Raw genomic sequence first — 22,993 nt, 5'->3', positions numbered from 1 at the left:
AGGGTTAGGGTTCTCAAAGGCTGGGAAAAAAGAAAAGGTATCATGCATTGCTGTTTTATTTAGAAACAGTCTTCAGAGCCCCTGAGAGTGAATTCTATCTTTTCACGTTTAAAGAAAAATACCAGGTCCTTCAGGCAGATCTGCGATGAGCTAATAAAGATGTATACACGACTATATCAGCCCGTCCTGCAGTCAGATTAGTGACACCTTCTGAACCGCAAACACTGCCATGAGGGCGCAGGGTTGCAAATCCAAAAACTGAAGCCGAGAAGTTCTTTAGTTTGGGACAACAACAAACCATATGAGCAGGGTCTGCAGGATGTTGTTATATGGGTCATGGTTAAACAAAACCAACTTTGACTTTTGGTAGAAGACAGACCTTGAAGAGTGATCTCTGGTGTCAAAGTATGATACCCAACCATCCACCATGGCGTCCTCCCCGAAAGCTCTTTTTTTTTGGCTTGTCATGATCAACACTTTTGTTGGACGATAAAGATGTCATCTCAACAGACAAAGACAGCAAACTAGCTCAACAACATGGCCAAACACAAGTATGACCCTGAATATTTTAAACTGTGTGGACCTTGAAATGATGACTAAGGACATCTCTGGACCCTGAGGCTGGACCAGTAAAAAAAAATGTAAGTATGGGTCGTAATCCTGCAGACAAATGCTTTACAAGACTGCAAAACATAGAGCACACTGGATATTCTGAAGCAGAATATTGTACATCGTTTCAGCTTCAGTAATTACCGTGTTGCAAACCAGCTGTAGCATGTCTCCCCCTTGAGAGTTATCTATGACTTGGATTTGATACCACCTCCTGAGCAGTGCCAAAATTTAGGTTGAGGAACTCGCCCCTAAAGCACAGGGAGTACAGTGGAAACAAAAGCAGAACCAGAGACAAGGGCTTCACATTCAGTCATTAAGTTCCTGTCGTGGAAAGGGCCTATAAGAGGTTTTGTGGTGGCAACACTGCATCTACCTTTGCTTTTAGACGCAACAGTCATTATTTCCTATTAATAATACAGTACATTGTTTTTATTGCTTTAAGCATTCGACCAAAGGACTAGTGCTGTTGTGTCTCTGATGAGGACAGTCTTACATTCACAGTTCAACCTTTTGATATAAAATAATGTTCAACATATGCTGACAAAGAACATTTTAAACAACTCAGGGCAGTGAGTTTCTATTCCCAGATCACCACAGAACAGTGGGTACAAAATGTCTTCGGACCAAATGCTTAAAACAAAAACAGGATAAGAGCTAAGGAGAAAGATCGAGGTGATTTTTCACTTCTTGGCCGCCTAAAGTAACCATTTGACACTTCCATCACTGTGATTCAGTGCAGCTTCTCTCCGGAGACATTAAATCTTTTATAGGTTGTTATTATTTGTCCTGTTGCTATACATGATGTCATTGACGAGTCTCATGTGAAGTCTGGTAAGGGACCGTGCGCACAGCTCACCATATTGGCTGAGCTCAGTAAACACAGCTCTCCCAAGCATGATAAACAGCTGAGGGTTGTGTATGAAGGGCACGCTGTGATGTTGATCAGGGCTGGTGCAGTAAGTTTTTACAGTTGTCAGTGGCATTTTGAGGCCAGGTCTCCTGGTGCGAGGGCTCCACTGCAATCAGCCAGGGAATGAGCTTAATCGTTTATAATGAGTCCAGAGTCCAGCCTGCCAGCCTTATGAATGAGACGGACTTAACAGGTCAAGGCAGTCTAGCAGGTCCTTGTTTTGTATCTGCCAGAAAGCAAAAAATAAATTCTCCATCTTGTAATTTTATTTTAACTGTTTTACTTAAAGTGACATTTAATCCTGAGATACTTGTTTTTTGTTTTTTTTTCGGTATCCAACAATCAGATTTGTTTACTGAGTAGACTCGGGTCACACTCAACAGTTTGATAAGTTCAGACTGGAGTTTGACAAAATCGAAATGACTCACACCTGTATTTCAACGTAATCACCAATGACTCATGACTCCACTTGTACTTGAGTCTGTTTACTTGACAGACGTGATGCCCTCGCCAAACCCAAGGAGGGAGAAACTTGGCTGGGGCAGCAGTATGTCCACAGACAGCCAGGCCAGTGTTCAAACTGAAGGCTTGCTGGAAGCGTCAAATCAATAATTGTAAATTTGTGTAAGGATTACCTCAGATGCAGCATATCTATTGACAGGAATGGAGCGAAAAGAGGGACGTGTTCTGAGGGATCAGAGCTGGCATTTTCTTCTATGAATTAAATAGCAAATATATTTCTATCCTCATAGTATACATACGATTCCCATCGAACATATCAGCATTTCTCAAGGTTTCTCAGTTGTATCTACAGTGTCTGCATGTGGCAACTAAAGGCTTCAATTTGCTTCAAACTAACCAAAGCTGCTTTCACACCTGCCCTGTGCGTTCATGTGGGCAGTTGTGAACACAGCAATGACCAAAACAACCGGACCGAGACCCTCTTGATGAGGTGGTCTTTGTCTGGTTACAAACGAACTCTGGTGCGGTTTGTTGGTTTTGACCTCAGTCCGAACCAACTGCAGTCACATGACACATTGTTTGGGTTAAACATGAGCATGTTACAGTCCTGGAGGATTATTAATGTGCACCTCCTCCTGTACTGCCTTAATATGCACATTCAGCACATCCAATGCATCAAAACATTGTTTTCTAGTTGGAGCCGTGCCTCATTTTCAAACTGTATGGTTTGACTAAAATGAACAATGACAGCAATATAGTCCACGATGAGCAGAGCTAAAATCAACCTGCGTAGTTGTCCCTCCATTGTGACATTAGAAAGTGTCACATTTATCTTGCAAGTGGACTCTTCTTCAACGTTTGCTTTACTTCCTGGATTTTTCCCACATGGGAATTCTGACCAATCAAGAGCAGCTTTCTCACACAAGGCATTTGATTTGGTCCTCTTGTAAATGCTGACGTGAGAACACGAACCAACTCTAGGCAATTATACAACTCTGTGACAGAATTAGTACCTGATTCAGACCAAAGCAAGACAACTCTAGGTCTGAAAGCACCCTGATATGACATAAACACTAAATTGCTTAAGGGTTGGGTCCCAGACTCCATACTTTCAAAGGTACTAACCAAAATACAGCGACACTACTGAGTACCAATTCATATTAAATCATTCCTTACCAAATTTTGGTACCTGAGAGCACATCTGGGTAAGAATGCTGGGTTTAGACGAGGCAGAGGTGCAGTGAAGCAGCCAGAAACCCGGAAGCCAGCCACGAAGACATTTTGTTGTTAAGTTTGGAGGTCATGTTATCTAAACTAATCCATTAAACTGAACATCAAGTCTGCACACTTTTTTCCCTTAATATAAGTACATTATAATAATGGTAATGTAAGTGCAGATTGATATAGAACAGGGGTAGGCAACCTGTGGCTCCAGGGCCATAAGTGGCTCTTTAGCATCTGTCCAGTGGCCCTCTGTGGCTTTGACAAAAATATCACATGAAAATTAATAATGTTTTTCTTTTAACTTTTTCATTCTTATGTTTCATTGGCATAAAGAAATTCTTATATTCTCCAATTGTTAAAAAAAACGTGTCAAACAAGCACAGGACTTTAACCCAGGAGACAGCTGTTCCTGTCTCATGTGAAAGCAACACTCAGTGCCTAGTTATTTTAGGTTAGTGTTACTTTTGATGTAGCGTCACATAGATCACATTATGTATTTACATCACATTATGTGGTTGTGTGGGTTGAAAATCATGTTGAAAAAGTACTTGTACTGTGTTATAACAGGATAATGCACAGTAACTTTGACAGCTAATGGAGATTTATGGATTGTGAGTTTTTACAGGTATTAACCGTGTTACTTGTCTTGGCCGCACTCAAAGGTGGGGTGAAAAGCCTGTTGTCACGGAGAGAGGGGAGACGTGATAACGTGTAAATGTTGGGATAACAGCAAGCATGTTCACACAGCCTCACCTGAAAAACAGTCATTGTTCACGTGACAAGTGACAGAAATAAATTTGTGAAAATTTAAAAAAAAAAAAAAAAAGAGCATGTGAGATACATGAATTCCCTGGCTCCTTTCTCACCTCAGCACAGCTGGCGGAGGTGAAGTGGGTGTGAATGTTGGATTGTCAGATGAATTCTGACATTGAACAGGTGAGGGGAAAGGCAGTTTCTGAAGCTATTGGTCCATTGCACAAGCACTTATGATGAAGAATATTCTGGCAAGCCTGTGTGCTGTGATAGATTACACAGCTTAAGTTTAGACGCTTGTAATTGATTTTCATATCATACAAAAATGAATGGAAACTAATGGCTGCATGGAACTGAAGAAAAAAATGCACGCACACTCAAAAACAGCCTTACATGCAACATACCCATGATTTGTGTTTAAGGAACTAAAATGCATCAAATGGTCCCTTAAAACTTTAACACAGACTTCCCAATCCCAATACACCCTTTGCCCCTACCACTCAGCTCTGAACCTTCCTTTTTGCGTGTCCTCTTCTGGAGGAAGGGTGTCTTCATTCTTGTTTGGATAGAGGAGAAGGGCGAAGTGTTTGGGCTACATGGCCCCTAAATACAGGTTTTTCAGAGGCACACTTTAAACCAAGTGTTATGAGACATCATCAGCAAATCATTGGCCGAACAAGAAAAAAAAGAAACCCACAAATGGATTTTCTTTGTAATCATCATATTGTCGTAATGTCGTTTCTGTGTATTATGGACCTTTTCTTTGTAACATCATTTTTGACATATTGCAGCTTCTGCAGTGATCCAGGTGCTGCGCCAGAAGGCAAAGCTTTTGATTTACTGGTCCATCTACATCCCAACCCTCACCTATGGTCATGAGCTCTGGGTAGTGACCCGCAAGAATGTGATTGCAGATACAAGTGGCCGAAATGAGTTTCCTCCAAAGGGTGTCTGGGCTCAGCCTTAGAGATAGGGTGAGGAGCTCAAACATCTGGAGGGAGCTCGGAGTAGAGCTGCTCCTTCTTCATGTCAAAAATGGGTCAGTTGAGGTGGTTTGGGCATCTGTTCAGGATCCTCCTGGGGCCTCCTGTTCTGGGCACGTCCCACTGGTAGGAGGCCCCGGGGCAGACCCAGAACACGCTGGAGGAACTACACATCTCATCTGGCCTGGGAACTCCTTGGGTTCTCCCAGGAGGAGCTGGAAAGCATTGCTGGGGAGAGGGACGTCTGGGGTGCTTTGCTTGACCTGCTGCCCCCGCGACCGGGCATTGGATAAGCAGATGAAAATGGATGAATGGATAGATGGACTTGTTCAATCGATTGATAGCATGAAACTTAAGTTGTGAACAAATCAGAGGTGTCCTGACAATCACATAAGGATGCAGATAGCCTAGGTAAGAGAAATTACCACAGCAGAAGACGGCATATTCGCAATGTCATTGCACCAGCATCGACAACGACCTATGACGTATCAGGATCTTGAAGGGTTGACCCATTTCAAAGCGGAAGATTTCAACCACTACCCCTTGTACCTCTCATGGGCAAAGGGGCACTTGTAAATGAGGCTAGGGGTAAACATAACAAATGGAATTGGGCCTAAGTATGGGGGACGGGATTCTATTAGTTTTGTAGGTAAATCTTTTCTGTGCCCTTGCCTCCACTCTCTCATTTTGCTCTGAACCTCCTCCTGATTTCTTAACTGGGACTAAATGTAGCCAGTGAACATCACTTGCTAATGCGGATTACTTTCGTATAAACTTTCTAGCAGAAGTGGTTGAATCACAGACCCCGCCACAGGCGTTGGGTTAATAAACCTTCCTACATGTGTTTTATGATAGTTTACACTAACAATATGGATCAAGATTAAATCCATAGGAACAGAGTACACACATCTACAGTGAAGTCAGCCAGTTGAGAATACATTAGACAGACTTTATAAGTAGTAGATTTTATCCTGCGTTCAACTCTCTCATACATATAAGGAGGGAGGCAGTTTTTTTTCTAATCCCATCAGACACACTCCCATATCAGTACACAAGATGAGATTAATGCTGCTGGCTATTTTCACTCCGCATGAGCTCCCACAGCCAAACAAAGTGATGCAAGTCTGTTTACCAGCTCTGAAACTGCAGGAGATCAAGTGTGAAGCAACCTAATAGGATTTGCACTTGTACATGTTTCATGATACTCAGACAAAGAGGAAAATCTATGATGCAACTTGGGATTACTGGAGGAAAAAAGGGAAATAAAGGAATCAATAAATAAATCAGTGAATGAAGGAATCAATACATGAAGGGATGAGTGAGTGAATGAATCAATAAATGAATAAATTATGGATTCATCCAACAGTGGCGTACTGGTGGGAGGAAGGAAAATAGTGAAAAGGTAATTCAGCTGCATAATTTAGAGCTTTGACATCCTCAACCAATCGATCTAGGACAACTGAAAATCCACAATATATATCTTAACACAACCACACGTCAGGATGACCAGCTCTCACTGTATCAGTGCGTAGAATTTTATGTTAAGTTATTGCGTAAAACAACAGCAGTGTTAGCTTCTGTGGTCCAAATCAATAATGAAATCAGAACAAAAAATAATGACGGAGCTTTATTCTCCTTTTGTCAGTAAATTGTTTAACTTCCCAAAATGTTACATTAACAGTTTGGATCTATAATAAAATATCAATGACAATTGTGGTCCAAATTATAATTATTGTATTATAATGATTGTATGTAGTAAACAAAACGTCACATGCACATTAGAGCAGCTTTACGTGAACAGCCACAGAAAATAAATTTGCCGTCATGTTACCTTACATTAAAGATGACTGAAAGATTACAATTAATCCCATTAAACACAGCAAAATTCAAGGATTTTTACAAAACCTTTAAGGATTTTACTAATACCAGGGCTTTTCAAGGCCTGGAAAAGGAGATTTGGATATGACTTTTCCAGGTTTTTTAAGACTGTGGTTATCCTGTATAAAGCAACATGTGACTAGGATGACATGACATTTCAGTGCAAGCTATATCAATGTTATTTAAATGTGCACATAAATAAATTAATTTTAACAATAAGTTTAACCAGGTAGTAGCTTTAGTGCCAACGAGTGAAACTAGCAACGTTTAATCGTCCAGTTGACAGATCACACACGTCCCAAACCTGGAGGATTAAAAAGTACATCCACCAGACTGGAATGTCTTTATTTTGCACAATGTCAACAGAACTGTAGTAATAGTTTGCACTCTGGCACAAACTGGACCATTTGTAAATTTGGTGCGCTGTCTGAAAGGTTGGTTATCTGGAGCAGCGCACTCTCAAGAGTGGCAGAACGCACTCTGGGCAGATGGAGCGGAGTGAATGTGTGATTAACTTAGAAATATAACGCTGCGTTTCTTCCACCAACAGGGCTCTCATTTTAGTGTAGAGCGTCAGACTGAATTTACCAACGCACCATGTCAGGTCACTCACTCTCCGGGACCGCCAGTGTTACTTGAATAAGTAAACACTGACCAACGGGACCAGACTGGCCGACCCGTATGCTCTCACTCAGTGGATGGATGATGTCACAGGAAGCCAATCTTACAAAGGAGTGCCACACTTGTTTGTTTCCAAATCCAATATTCCTCTTAATCAGTTTCTGATGAGGTGGACATGATAACCCTTAATACACATAACCTTATTCATCCCTACAACAGGAAATACTTTTTCCCTAACCTGATATGAAGTGTGCGCTGCACATGTGAGCATTTTTGATGATGGCCTCTGTCCAGTCCTTTGGTCTTATCACATTTAACCATAGTCGTCTTTGTTTTTGTTGACGGGCAGTGGCGGCTGGTTTTGAGCCATGACTCCTTCTATTCTGGCTCCCAATAACACAACAAGACAAACACATTTTAACACTCCCATGTAGCCTAAAGCCCTGTGGTGGCGAGTCATGTTTTGCCTCCAGCTAATAAAATGACATCATTGTGACGTTGGACCTAAAAGGGTCTATACTGTAGATACTTTGTTGGAAGCTGGTCAGGTGGAGGGATGGGTTGACAACGCATGTGACCTTTAAACAGCAGAGATCTTTTGTTATTTTTTTCGAAACATTTAAATGGTGATTGTTCTGTTCCCTTAATCATCTGTTACAGAAAACAACAAGGGTTCCTTGGCCTCAACAAAGTAGAATTTTAAACCCAAGCTGCTATCTGTCCCAACCATTACCAAATTGTTTCTATGTCAAAGTCTAACAAAACCTTAATCATAGTGGTAAAAGATCAGAAAGAAGTCATATGACTGGTCTTTTGGATTTTGGAACATACTGGTGATGTCATCCTGCTGATAGAGACATCAAAACAAAATACCCTCATCTGTCAGCTGTTTCAAGAGGCAATAGTAGGTTTCTCATTTGCTAATAAGCCATCAAGCGTGTAGCTACAAACATTGCCTGCCTTGGGTTTCTTAAAGTGTGTAATCACCATGGAAGTGGGGGGTCATGTTCACTCCAGTGTTTGTAATGACCAGACACATCATTTCCTCAAAAAGCTAAAAGAAAGCAATTTGCTCTGCTCAGTTATCAGTGTAAAACAAACACTAAAACCCAGTGGATGCTTGGAGTTCACTGAACTCTAACTCTGAAACATGCACAGACACGTAGGCACAGCCTCATTTCCCAGCAACATTGACTATTAGTGCTTTATTTGAATTTGTTGATAGCTGTTTCTTAACACGACCTCAAGGGTGCTGTATGTAACTCGAGAGAAAGATAGGTGATTGTTGAGGCTCATTCACAGGTCGTCAAATACCAACACTTTAGGTTAGTAGTCGGACTGAACCAACCCGGTCTCACTCTGAAGTCACTGAAATCCGACGATTGGTCAGTGACTTGTCAGAAAAGGACAAAAAAACATTTTCTTTCACTTTAGCCAGATACACAGCCAGTCACCATAATAGTTTAATGGCACCTGGTAGCATCAGGGGGAAATGCGGCAGAACAAGAACGAAAGTGAAGCCGGCGAAAGTCTGAGTAGGGTGGACAGGAGAGGTGCTGGTTGAGTCCAACAACCACTGACTTTCACCAGGGAGGCCAGTGTTTGCTTCCTGTAAGATTGTAAATGTAATAGACTGTACGCAAACTGTACATTTCCAGTTGACACGGCATCCCAGAACATCAACAACCAACACTTCTAGGGTACCTTGCACATTGTATTTCGACGTGGAAAGTCCATGACCAAACAGCGATATGTGACAAGGTCAGAGTGAGAATGTGTTGACCGAACCACCAGCCCAAAGTGCCGGTATTTGATGACTTGGGAATAAGACTCTAAATCAACTATGTGTATTCTAAATAACAAAAAGCACCTTTAAATCATTTATAAATAATTTGTAAAGTTATGTCTGAAGGCTTTGCATCTCATCATATATACATGTATGTAACCGTGTCTGCATTAAAATACTAAATTGTTTTCACTGTTACTTGATCGCTGCCCTGATTATATTCAGAGCCAATGTCTACAGCCACATTAGCAACATTTCTCACTTTCTAATAAGTTTGTAGTTATGAACCCTCATGAAGCCTTCATACAGGGTGCCTTACTAGAAAGTAGTACAGTAGAACTTGTATTTGGGGACTAGCTAAGTACCATGTTGGGTCCTACTCAGGGTAAATAGAGAAATCTACTGTACATATCCAGGTCATCTGGGTTGTCAGTGGACACAGATTGCTGATACAGAACTATGCAGAGCTCACACAATGGACCAGGCAGGCCAGAAAAAGCCTTGGCTGGACAGATTCTCCTCATGCCGATGTTATTACTGTTGGAGGTCTGTGATGGCTGTTAGCCGGCTGAGCCCAACAACAAAAGGTGGTTTTATCCTATTAGCAGAGTGCTAACGTGTCTAATTCCTCTCCAGCGGATCAGTCTGTCTCTTTGGATGCAGCAGGCGGAGGGAAGCGAGAGAATACTGAGTTCCACCGCAGTGCAAAATTCCAAGACTCGCGAATCGATCCCATCTACGGGGGTACGCGTAACAAGGTTGAAGACAGCAAAGTGTTTCGCTCTGCCAGCTCCAAGGTCAGCCAGTGATCGGGGCCTGGGAGGCAGGGTGAAATGGAACCTGCGGAGGCATGTCAGAAATGTTAATTCTGGTTGACCAGGCATAAATAACATTGTCAGAGGAATTAGAGTTTGTTCCTGTGCTCTGGGTTTCACTGACACGGCAAGAAAGGTTTTGGTGGAGGCCCTGCGCTACCACTTCTCCAGGAAAAACAGTTTTCTGAATTGTATAAATACGTGTTTTGACTATTGGTCTGGTGACGCACGGGTTGAAGGGCACAATTTAAAAGCACTTTAGAAAGCTGAGTTCTTTGCTTCTCTGACTTATTTTCCATAAATACTTCATTGTGCTTCAGTTTTCCTCTTACACACACACACACACACACACACACACTCGCAGCACAGTATGAGATTCCTTTTTCTTTGGCACCGTAGGGTCTGCTGTGACATCACTGACCCAAGGGAAGCCAATTTTCCTATTTTTGGTGACACGCAGCCAGGAAAACCCACTCTCTTTCCATCTCTCTCCCTCTGTATCAAAGTCTCTCCCTCCGTCGCTCCCTCTCTTTCATCTGGGCTTTTAACGCAGCAGATAAGATAGGAGGAAGGTTGGGGGTGAGATGCAGCCTGGTAGGACTGCGTGCCTCAAACAGATGAGTGTATCACAGGACTGTGAGGTACTGCTGCTGTTCAGTGGCCACAGAGGGTAAAGAAGTGGTTCTTCTGCAGCAGAGTGAGACCTGTGGCCTGTGCCGACTAACTGCTGGACTCTTTTTACTCTCTGGAGGACGCTCCTAATGAAAAACACTGTGTGACAGACAGTTTACTGTCGTAGTGCCAGAATGACTCCACACTGCAAAACCTTTACGTCTTATCAAGTTTGATCATTTGATGTTTAAATTCAAAGTATCAGAGGACTTATTATGAGTATAGATCCAATTATGAAAGACTGTGTGACTTAATTTGAGTAGATGTCACTTGCCTTGCGACTTGTTTTAAGGTCATTTTAGCGAGATTTTCCTCTAAGTGAGGATTAGAATATATGCAGTCACATAATCTGGTCAAGAGTCTGTGCCATCCAAGAGAGACATTAAAAACCAATGCAATGGTCAAAGTTGTCATATTGAAATTTAAGGTGTGCTGGTGGATTTATGTTGTCCACTCATGCACTTAGCAACCTTACTCTAAAAGCACACCTGGCAGTTTAGAATGATTGTGAGTCATGAACTTACGCATGGTTGGCAGAACAAAATTAGCAGGTGTGCACGTGTCATGAACCTGACAGTAATATTGTGTGTGCACTTATTTTGTTCACAGATTACAACATTTCTACACACATACCTCATTAATGATGCTCCTCTGTAAATTAACTCATCATCCCCAAATGGCATTTTAACAATTGTGACATTACAGGATGGTTTTAGCTTGAGGGGAGTCATAACTCAGTCAAATCTTAACATACAGATATACATTGTCATATATTGATATTGTTCTGTGACTTACTCCGAGAAAATCATCTCTGATGTCCATTGTGAATAAACTGTAATCATAGAGAAGAGATGCTTCAGAACTTGCCTGAGAACCATCACAATTCTAAGTTTTCTCTGGTCTTATATACTATATAATGATGAAAACTGTGTGTGTGTGTCTGTTCCACGTTTTTCTCCTCACTGACTTGGTCAATCCATGTGAAATTTGGCACAGTGGTAGAGGGTCATGGGAGGATGCCAATGAAGCAGTATTACATCAATTGGCCAAAGAGGGCGCTATAGCAACCAATTGAAATTGCAAACTTTGAATGGCCATATCTCATACCCCGTATGTCGTAGAGACATGAAACTTTGCACAGAGATGCGTCTCCTCATGAGGAACAAATTTGCCTCAAGAACCCATAACTTCCGCTTATATAGATTTTCCGCCATTTTGAATTTTTTGAAAAACACTTCAAATGGATCTCTTCCTAGGAAGTTTGAGCGGTCTGCATGAAACTGGGTGAACATAATCTAGGGACCAATATCTAAAGTTCCATCTTGGCAAAAGTTGGAAAACTTACTAAAACTGAGCTTCTATAAGGCAATGAATATTGCGGAGGACGTGGCTCATCACATAAAGGTGTATAACATCTCAAGGGTTTCACCCATCACCACGCAACTTTGTAGGCATATGACCACACATAATCTGAGGGGACCCCTCCATTATTGACCCCATCAAACAAAATGGGGGCGCTAGAGAGCTCATTTCTTACCTAGGCCTAACCGCCTTATGGATTTTTACTAAACTTGGTAGATATGTAGAACAGGACGCCTCAAGGTGACTGGAGAAATTTAACTCTAATTGGCAACTGGGTGGCGCTATAACAACAGAAAAATGCTTAAAAATGGCTAAAATGCGACCGATCGCTGTGGCTCCCCCTGTGGACCAATGTTGGTGTTTTCTTCTAATGTTTGGTATGACTAAGTCATGGTATGGTATGTTGTACATAATCACGGAAACTGTCAGTGTGTCATTCTGTCAGTCAGTCATTCTGTCTGTCCCACGTTTTTCTACTCACTGACGTGGTCAATCCATGTGAAGCTGCACATAGGCATTGAGGACTGGCATAGGTAGAAGGTGACAAAGCTACCAATGGGGATGGACTAGTATCAAAGTGATGCAGTGATAGATGTGTGTACATCCTTGGGCACACTGCAAACAGGAACTTCTAATAATTAATTTGACATACTTTCAGTGGTACCAGTTTGCTAAAATGTAAACAAATACCAGACAAACAAGCCTAATGCATCTCAAAAAAGGTACAGGTATTTGTGACATTACAACAGCCCATTTGATGAGACATAATATTGGTTCCACAATAGGCCTATATGTTGTTAGCATGTTTCCTTCCATCATGTCAGCAAAAACAGATGTGACTTCTTCTGATGAGAAATCTCTGAGCTGATAAAATAAAAAAAAAGAAAAGAAGCAGTAGGACAAGCAGCTCTCTGTGGATAAAAACTGAAACAGTAGGTTATTGCAGCTGTAATTATAAGTGTGGGCTGTTATATCTAATTATAGAAAAGACAAAGTGTGTGAATGTCATGTGCTGTGTGTTAGACCCCACCATGCTGTAAATACTCCTGCATGCGAGGCCACCAGCAAACCTCAGAGGACCTTATTAAGGCTTAAGAGAATTCTACCTCATCCTGATTTCATGCAATCTGATTGACAGTGATATTGATTGAAGTGTTGTTGCCCACAGGGTTCACATGTGTCGGTCAGCTGTACAGTGTGTATGAAATGTTTCCGTTGCTCCTGAGTCGAGTCAGTCGACAGTTCACGGGGATTTTGTTACTTTTCTGTCACACCAGTCCAATCTAGCCTGAGCCGGCATGCTGATGTGCTGCTGTGTTAGCTCAGTGTGGATATATCTGCTGTCACTGTGAGAGCAGAAATGATCTTTGCCAGCATGGCACACTTTCACCGTATCCCACTGGGCCTTTAAGCTTTTTTAGCTCAAGCTTTATCAAGAATTTATTGTTGAGTATTTTTCACACCTACTTGGTTCAGAGAGTTTCTTAAAAACTGCAGTGGGTTTGGTAGTTTTCTGACAGCAATCAGACCGAGATCTCATTGACAGGAAGTCCCAGATCGAGCTCAGGGTAACATACATGGAGTGAGACAGTGATGTCATTTAAATCAAAGGAAGTGCAGATCATGGGATGTGTAATTTTTTTTCCTCGGATTTTTTTTTCTGATTAGGATTCTGTTAAATCTGTTGCAGTGTCAAACATACCAAAGACAGACAGACAGATAAAAACTTTACTGTTACATGCCAGAGTTTTTTTTTTTATGGCCATTGGCCGATATGGCTCTTTATGGCTCTTTCTAAAATTTCAGCTATATAGAAGAACTACTAGCCTAAATTTTTTGCACACACACACACACACACACACACACACACACACACACACACAAAAATCACAAACACTGTGATCCCCTGTATTCCAAGATAGTTACACATAACTTAAAAAAAAATGATAGCCTTAATGAAGGAGCAGTGACTGAACAGAGTGACTTATCAGAGAAATGACTGGAGGAGGCAGAGGAGGAAAGTGACATGATAAAGGAGGCACAAAGCCTCACTATAAAGTCCTCTTTGATAACATCCAGAGAATCACCAAGCCCACTGCTGGTCTGATCTTAAAGTTAACCCACTGTGTGCTAAAGGTCTTCCTGATCTATGATGCCAGCACCAACACCAAGTACACTAATGGGCCTTTTCCAGTGTCCATTATCAGTTAAGACGCGCTGTGCCACGCCGAGCTGCGCCAGAGATGGACCTTTTCCGAAGATGCCAAAAGCCAAGCTGCCCGCCCTAAAGCAGGTAGCAGTGACGTCTCACTGACGGCAACCAATACCCAACAACCCCACTTCTTCCCCTCAAACAAGCCGTGTGTGTTGCAAAGCTCTCCTCACCTCTGTCTGCAGGAGACCAGGGAGAAAGGCATTTTTAAAAGTCTCTTTGCATTCAGCTCTCAGTACGTCTGTAGCTTCTAGCTGAATCTCTGTGGTTTGGAGTTTAGTTTCTCTCCTGCGTCCTGTTTTTACTTTAGATATCTGCTTTATTTCACTGTTTCATGTTCGCTATCAGCCGTGTTAGAAGTTGTGTGAAGTTGCTGCTCGAAAACTGAATTAGCAGAACTTTGTTAGCAGCTTTTTTTCAATAAAGGAGAGTCTAATAATACGGCAGTGAGGAAGAGTAAAATGAGAAACAGCCACAGCCACAGTGAGATGATGATGAAGAGCTGCAGACAACAGGCTCTTACTGCACCTCTGCAAACAGCTCACCTTCAACAGGTCTTTTACCTGCCCTGCTGTGGAAAAACACATGCAGCAAAAATAGCAGGGAACTTTAGCCTTGGATCAGCCCGCTGCTTTTAAACATCATCACTCAAGACAATACACCTTCAGGGAGGTGGTCCTGTTGTAATGGAAATGCAAATCTCTGCTGCGCTGGGCTGATGGCCCAAACCAAACCAAGCCAAGCCAAGCCAAACCAAACCAAACCAAGCCAAGCCAGCCAATGAGTGTGGAAGAAGGGGTATAACTGCCATGGATGTGGTGTTTGCTCTGAAGAGACAGGGATGCACTCTGAACAGCTTTGGTGGATTAATAGAATCCTCTGTTATTAAGATCCTAAAATCTCTTCTGCATAATATGCATTTATATCAAATCTGTTTTGGCATCATATCTCATAGATCACACAATGTTAGGCTAATTAATGTGCAAGTAATTGATTGAATAATTAATTTGGCCTATTTCCCACCAGACATTTTGGCTGCTGATATTTCTGTCTGCCTGTCAACTACACTTAATATCAAGGAAAAGCCAACATAGGCTGGCTAACATACACCCTGACCTCACTGTACACTGTCCTAAATAATTGATCATATTTGGTTTGTTTAGTATGAACATGCCCACAACCTCAAATCTTGAGCTTAAAAAAAAAAAAAAAAAACAAGAGATAACTTTTCCAACATCTACTCTAAACACAACAGCCAGTGCCCACTGCACAGTGAAACACTCAGAGGTAACGTCGCAGTACAAATACACCATGTGTTAACCATTCCTGCTCCAGCTTCCAGACCGTGGTAGAGAAGCACAGGGGAGAGTTTGTTTTACCTCTGGGGCCAAAGTTGATGCTAACTTCAGGGCTAACCCCCTTCACTTCACCCAGCAGCTGGGAAACAAGACACAGGAACTTTACTTGGTCTGAAATTAGCTGCAGTGTTTATTTATGGACAAACTGAAACACTGTTCCTTTACTACCACTTGCTAATTTCTCCTGTGCTGTGAACATCAACATCTGTCTGCTCCAGCATCTCACTCTCTTTCTCCCTGTCGATCACACATTCACTATATATACACTGAGCTATTCTTTAAAGCAGCTTCACTACTCTTCTGCATCAAATGGTGTCAACACCCTACAGGTATAGGGTTCAAACACCAGACCCAGAACACACTGGAGGGACTACATATCCCATCTGGCCTGGAAACACCTTGGGGTCCCCCAGTAGGAACTGAGGGACGTCTGGGGTGCTTTGCTTGGCCTACTGCCTCCACGACGTTATCAGTCAAACGAGTTGTTACATATTGGAATATCTGATATCGGCAAGAAATCAAATATCGTGCACCTCTACTTATGACCCACTCTCTGTATGTGGTGGTGTATTTATCTGCTGAGACTCTGCCTTCTGCCTGGATGGGCGTGTACCTCCACGGCGCTCAGGTGAGGTCGAGGCTTTATAAAAAGGTAGCGACCACGTGCCAGACTGTAGGCAGCAAGTATTCAAGAGACACAGTGCCAAAAAAACCCAAGTATAGTGAGGGGAAATGCCAAATAAGCGTGAATCTGGGGTTGGCTTTTACTTTCACTTTTCCACCACAAGTGTGATTGCAAACAGTACCCGACAATCCTGCATAGTGTACCTTTAAGTATACATTGCTGCCCAACACGACTGTCATTATCTAAAGTAATGGACAAAGTGAAAATGTCAACCTGTTAGTGGACATAACATATCATCTTTGCAATCCCAAAGTTGTCAGGAACAGATCTTGTAAGAAAACAAATGAAATACTTTGATGTTTAGTATGAAGACTTTGCATGGGTTTGATTTTGATCAATTTGTTATATAAAGATGTCATTTTTAGGAGACGGGGCAGATTTCTAAAGTTAACTCCACCTTGGCAGCTGTGCATGTGTTTATACAGATCCTTAAAAGGCTGATAAGGTTGTCCTCTTACAACCGCTAACCTTTCCTCTTCAGGGTTCCTTATGTTTTCACTCTTCAGAGAGCTGTATTCGTCAGTACAATGATTTATATCAACTGGTCAGAACACGCTCAGTGTGAAAACATGAATATCTAACCAGATTGAAATAACTGACCTCTGTGTTGGTGTTTGACCTTCTGTAGGCGTCCAGGATGACCCGCTCAGACGAAGACAGGGACATCGGGTGGGACGCCTGGGGCCCCTGGAGTGACTGCTCTCGCACCTGCGGAGGAGGAGCCTCCTACTCTCTACGGCGCTGTCTCAACGGAGGGTAAGCCTCATTTAATATCTAACAAGACACAATACGACAGCGTCTTTGGAGTATGGAAATACCTCATGGCAGAAATCTGATCATTAAAAAGGAAAAGAAAAGAATCCAGAATCCAGCATCCCCGTGCAGAGCTGCTGCTCGTCACTGGGGAGGATGAGACTGTTTAATGACTAAAACTGTCAGCTGAGCAGATTTGCAGCTCTGACCATTGCATTTTTCAGACTACAAAATATCCCTCTGAATTGTTTTGATACCAGTTAAGCAGATGTTTCCAGTCCAATCACTTCACCGGTACACTCAGCCTTTGAAGACAAGTTATGTGTTGAGTCAGTGAAGGATGCAGACGCAGGTCTTCGTGACCATAAATACTGATCCCAAGCAAACTTGTCAGTGCAGTGACAGCAGAAAGTTCACTGAGTGTTTTGGTCTCACATCGGTTCACATGTGCTGTGAATGGTTCACCTGCACCAATAGGAAACACACGGGTCATTGAGAGCTTAAATCATGATTCCAGTTCATCAAAGCTTGTGTCTTATGCGTTCTGAATGAAATCTATGTATTTACTTGGACTGTCCAAGCAGTGCGGACCCTCCTTTGTGTCAGTCCTGAGTGTGGCTGGGTACTGGGGAGTGAACTTGACACCACGCTGGTGCAGCAGCTTCTTGCACTCCCTGAAGGCATCTCATTTAACCATTCTGGAGAAAACTGGATAGATCATGACTCGTTTCCCATTTCACCAAATATCTCCATTTGCTTGGGATGTGCACAAAGTCCGTCCATTGTGCTTATTGTCCACGATCCAGGGACCGATTCTGTGAGCATGTTCAATTAACCATTGTACTGTTATGTCCAGCATTTTCGATAGAGCCCTTTCCAGGAATGCAACAGGGTTTTTTAATAAGCTGCTTGTACAAACAACCTATGAGGTCGTATTTTAAAGGGCAGGCTCTTGTTTTGTATATTATAGTAAATAGAAATATATGAAAATATGTATGTACATGTCCTTATCAAAATAATACATTTGTAGTAACTCAAATGACCAACCCAACTTGCTGGTCAAGTAAGAAACTGCCTCAGGGCCTCCAGACCTACTTGGGCCTTCAAAAGCCCCTGGTGTTTGGTATTTGATTATTATCTAATTTGTTGGCCTTGTGTTGAAAAGTCTGGTTCAAACTCCTTTTAATGTTCGTTCATAGTATTGGTGTTTTTTTATTTAAAGCAGCACGAATAAACTGACAGATGAAAAACCTGGGGCCAGGTGTTGGTGGTGCTGGAGGAAAAGTCAGGGAAGAGTCATCAGAACATATCTTTTGGTATCTGTAGGCGACAGGACAAAATTTTGGTATTGGAAGTGTGCTGGTTTTCGTTTGAAGTCAGTTTATAGTCCGAGTAGTATTTACCATCGGCTATCGTCTGGTGATGAGTTAGGTTTATATTAGGTTTTTGGAAAATGTATCTGCATTTATATGTAGAAATGTGCATATAGAGAAGAGCCGAAAAACAAGTCGAAAAGGTTTATCATTGTCTGATCAATAGACAATGGGTAGGGAGATTGATCTTTTGAGGACCGTGAATGTCTTTAAATTCATCGCAATCCTTCCAGTAGTTATTGAGCTATATCTGTCTGGACCAAAGTGGTGCACTGATCAACAGAGTGATATTGCCATCCATAAAGCCATGGAACTAATTTGGCAAAAAAGTGTACACACAAATAACTAAATGACTAAACACAACAAGAACATTTGCTGATCAGCCACTACATTAAAAACCACTGACAGGTAAGGTGAAAAACGTTGATCATCTTGTTACAGTGCAATGTTTTGCTGGGAAACCTTGGGTCCTGGCATTCATGTGGATGCCACTTGACACGTACTACTCACTCAGGCACTGTTGCAGGCTAAAGCCCCTTTTACACTGCCAGATTTTGGAATGTTGGGCCGTTTTGCCAGCCAGCTGTGAGCGTTTAGACACACAGAGGCAGATTGGCGAGTTGATCCGAGGTGCCCAATTTTCCGCCTCGTAGGGTAGTCATATTGGCAGAACCTTTTAGTTTAAAAAGACTGAGGCGGCCTTCCACAACAGGAGGGGCTGTTGATGACTTGTGGGAGGAGCTGTTGATGACGCTGCACGTTCGACCCACTGGCGGTAGATAAACAGGAAACAGCTGATAGCAGGAATTAGCGAGCAGCTAGTAGCAAAAGGGAAACGCAAACTTGACAGACACTGTAACTGTGTGTTCACACCGAGTGCGAATTCGCAAATTCGAGATTACATACAAAGTCAATGCAAAGACGCGATAGCCCCGAAATTCGCGTCCATCGCCTCATCGCTCGAGTTGAAAATATTGAACTTTTGAGGCGAATTTGCATAATGCTCTGCCGCAAAAGCCAATCAGTGTTGAGATTCTCCCGACGTCACTGGCGTCAGGACATCAGTGACATCTTGATGCCCTGACGTCCAGTTGTTGACACAACAATAAACTGCTACTCACTGGAGACAGATGGACAGGCGCTCCGCAGCTGAAATGGAGCGCCTGTAGTTGTTGTCCTGCCGGGAGATCCTGGCACCAACCCTTGCCAACAGGTCCTCAAACTGGGCCCCAGTCAGCCTGAAGTACCGCTGAACACGGCTATCATCCAGACGGAGTTCCTGGAGGAGGTGATGAAACTCGCCGAGCTGGATGCGCTTCTGAAGGATAGGGTGAACCCAAAAACGATGGCGTTTGGCCCTCCGACGCATCTGAGACTTCCAGAGCAGGTACAAAGCAGCAATGGTGGTTATCTCAGCCATGGTTGAGGAGAGAATGGCGGGCCAGATGTTGTTACCTAGTGAAAATGGGCGGGCTCGCTACTCGTGCGACTGACGTGATAACGCAAAGTAACAAAATGGTCCGGTGTCCAAACTCACGCGTTACGTGTGGCGCGTTACGCGCGAATAATTCACTTCACTCGCGCCCGGTGTGAATGCACAGTAAAGATGAGCAACTGGGGAGACAAGGAATTGTGCGCCCTCCTTGTCCTCTCAAACGAAGAGGCCATTAACCGTCAAATGACGGAGACGGTGAAGAACTGGCCGACTTATGAGAGAATCGCTGAAGGACTGACCAGCCGCGGCTTCCCTCCCACGTCACTGTTTACGTCACACGCTGAGCTACAGGTTTTGTTACTTGCTCACGCCCCCCATTGCCCCGAAAAAGGCGCATTCTGTATAAACAAAAGTAGGTAGGCGGCATTTTGCTGCACTCCCTGATTTTGTTTTTATACTGCCAATGCTGAAAAAAAGACTGATTGGGCTTTCCTGCAAATTTGCACAGTTCCTGTTTAAAAAGGGCTTAAGTTTACTCCCTGACTGCAGTCAGTCAGGCTTTGACACATGATCTTTGGGGTTTCCTGTGGTGTCTGGCACCAGGGCATTGGCAGTAAATCCTTTGAGTCCTGTGGGTTGTGAGATGGAGTACCAGCATGTGTCATGGATTTTTGCAGGGTAGCATCAGGTAGTGCTGTTGCCATGGGGGGTACTTGGTCTGCAGTGGTGTTTGGGTGGGTGGAGTGTGTCAAGTGGCATCCACATGAATGCCAGGAACAAAGGTTTGCAAGGAAAACACTGCAACGAGATGATCCGTCTTATTCACTTCATCTGTCAGTGGTTTTAATGTTGTGGTGGATCCATCACCTTAAAGCATATCTCCAGCTCATCACAACTGGAGTTCTCTTATTTAGGGAGGTGTGTTCATGATGTCATCTAAAAAACACAGAAACATCACTGAAAAGAAACTTTGTTGAACTGAATTGAGAGGGAGGGAGGGAGGGAAAGAAGGAGCTGGAAACTCAGACAGAGTCCAGAGCGTCCCCACGGGTCGCTGTAGATGTGATGCGAGGAAGTCAAGGAGACAGTGTCTGGGTCGGGTGTGTTCTGTATCTTCCTCACACTGATAAAAGCACCAAGTGTGTGGGTTTCAGATCTCTGCTGTTTTTAAAAGCCACATAGAGGCTGTCTGTTCTCACTGTCAGCCTGTCTGCGCTCAGCTATTTGTTGTGCAGTGTTCAGGAAGTCATCACAGCCAATCTATTTCAGACTGTGCCCCATGGCATCATTCTATAGCCTCCTGGCAACACATTTGTCTCCATTATATCTGACTGCAGCTCAGCCTCGCTTTCTCACCCTGCTACTGCTGAAATTTCTCCCACACCAAGGAAGAACTTTTCTCCTGCACACAAACAAACAGCGTATGTGGTAAATACACACAGCAGTGCTAAAGCTTGTTAATTGGCACCTTGTGGTTATGAGTTGAAATGAATAGTACTGAAAGAGAGATAAAAGAGGAGTAAATACACCCTGCAAACTGGCCGTTGGGTTTGTCCGGAGGTGGTTTTATGGTTGTGTTTTGTCATATTTGGGCCAGTGTTGCCTCATTGAATGTTTCCTGCGGAGTAAAGGATGGTTTCCTCCTGTGGGGTGTAGAGTTACTGGTGCTGAGAGAGACATTCATGAGCCCTGGAAGAGCATGTCAGCTAAGGCCTTAACTTTCACATGCTCATCCCCCATTTCCCATCTTTGATACTGACTGCAATATAAGCAGGTTTGTTTCACTCAGCGCTCTCTGAGACTATTGTAAGGTATTTATCTGTAAGATAAAAAGGAGGTGAAGGGATATTTCAGTGATTTATTGTAGCTCTTCAGTAAAGGAGGGGGACTCACAAGAGAAAGATTTAAAGCTGTTTCACATTTAGCGATTTCAGGGGATTTGCAGCTGCAGAAGCATATGTTTGACCAGTGACCTCCAGGTCATGGGTAGCTCTCTGCCAAAACAGGGAATGTCTTATCAATTTGGTTTCTCAACACCCAATAATGTACAACAAACACTGTGAGGACGACTTCAACAACCAAATAATGGACAATTTATGGATCGAGATCGCCCAGCAGCTGCTAACACTTTGTGTTTGTCACAACATGGGGCTAGTCACGAGAGCTAGCGTTAGCATCACACTTGAGGTCCAAGTAGTTTATGTACTGTGTATTAATGTCGTATGTGCACAGGACTGGTATTACAAGGAGACCTCATGTGATTGGGACACCGCCCCCTGTCTTTGTTTCGTGTGGCGCATTTGCACAGGATAAGGGAAGTCTGTATTTTACTCAGATTTGCCAACATTATCCCTCAGATAAGATGCACACAGTCATTTGTAACTTCATCTGCCGCACATTGTCACATCATTCATCTCATCATCTTTCATGATTTTGCTCTTCTAATGGACTTGAGCTTGTTCTTCTGCAAATGGTTCTCCATGCTTTGCAGCAAGATGAGCCTTCTGCTATTAAAACTTTCATTTATAACTGCCAGTACAGCCTCTGTAATTCTCAACCAGGAAGCAGGCAGAACATTTGCAGTGGAATTTTTACTTGACGAATTACAGACATGGCAGATTTGCATGGGATTAAGGTCACAGACAACCTCTGCAATTATTACAAATTCCCAGAGGTCCGCAGGTTGTACTGGTCCTCTGCAAATACGGCTTTAGACATTCTGTTTGGACAGGTTTCTGTTGTGTGAAGTAGACACTCACTGGGCCTCATTCATGAAACATGACAAACATGGAACACGTCAACGTGGATAATTTGCACTGGACCTGGTGTGCATAGTTGTCACGCAGAAAATTCCCATGTGTATTTTCTGTGTTCCTGCACCACATGTTTGCATCACACTGGTGAAAAACAACTTTTTTAAGTGATGAGCAGAGGCTGAGAAATCCTGACTTTTAGTGTCTAATATTCGTTAATCTACAAAAACACTTCCCATAAATCTTCCTTGATAGCATCAGAATGGCCACACCTCCAGTTTGTTATTCAGGCTTTCTGATAAATAAATATAAAGCCTAAGATGAGATACCCTTGAGGACATCTCCA

General features: G+C 42.8%; 1 protein-coding gene across 2 annotated transcripts in view; it reads left to right on the top strand.

Annotated features, from left to right (window-relative positions):
• Nucleotides 1-22,993, top strand: part of adamtsl3 (ADAMTS-like 3) — a 321,378-nt gene that overhangs the window by 150,191 nt on the left and 148,194 nt on the right. For both annotated transcript variants that reach the window (XM_033626208.2, XM_033626216.2), the window contains exon 4: nt 16,962-17,089. In XM_033626208.2, coding sequence (XP_033482099.2) covers nt 16,962-17,089 — 128 coding nt within the window. The remainder of the gene's footprint in view (nt 1-16,961; nt 17,090-22,993) is intronic.

Source organism: Epinephelus lanceolatus, chromosome 2, assembly GCF_041903045.1.
Source record: "Epinephelus lanceolatus isolate andai-2023 chromosome 2, ASM4190304v1, whole genome shotgun sequence".
Classification (NCBI taxonomy): Eukaryota; Metazoa; Chordata; class Actinopteri; order Perciformes; family Serranidae; genus Epinephelus; species Epinephelus lanceolatus.
This window is presented reverse-complemented; position numbering and strand designations above follow the sequence as displayed.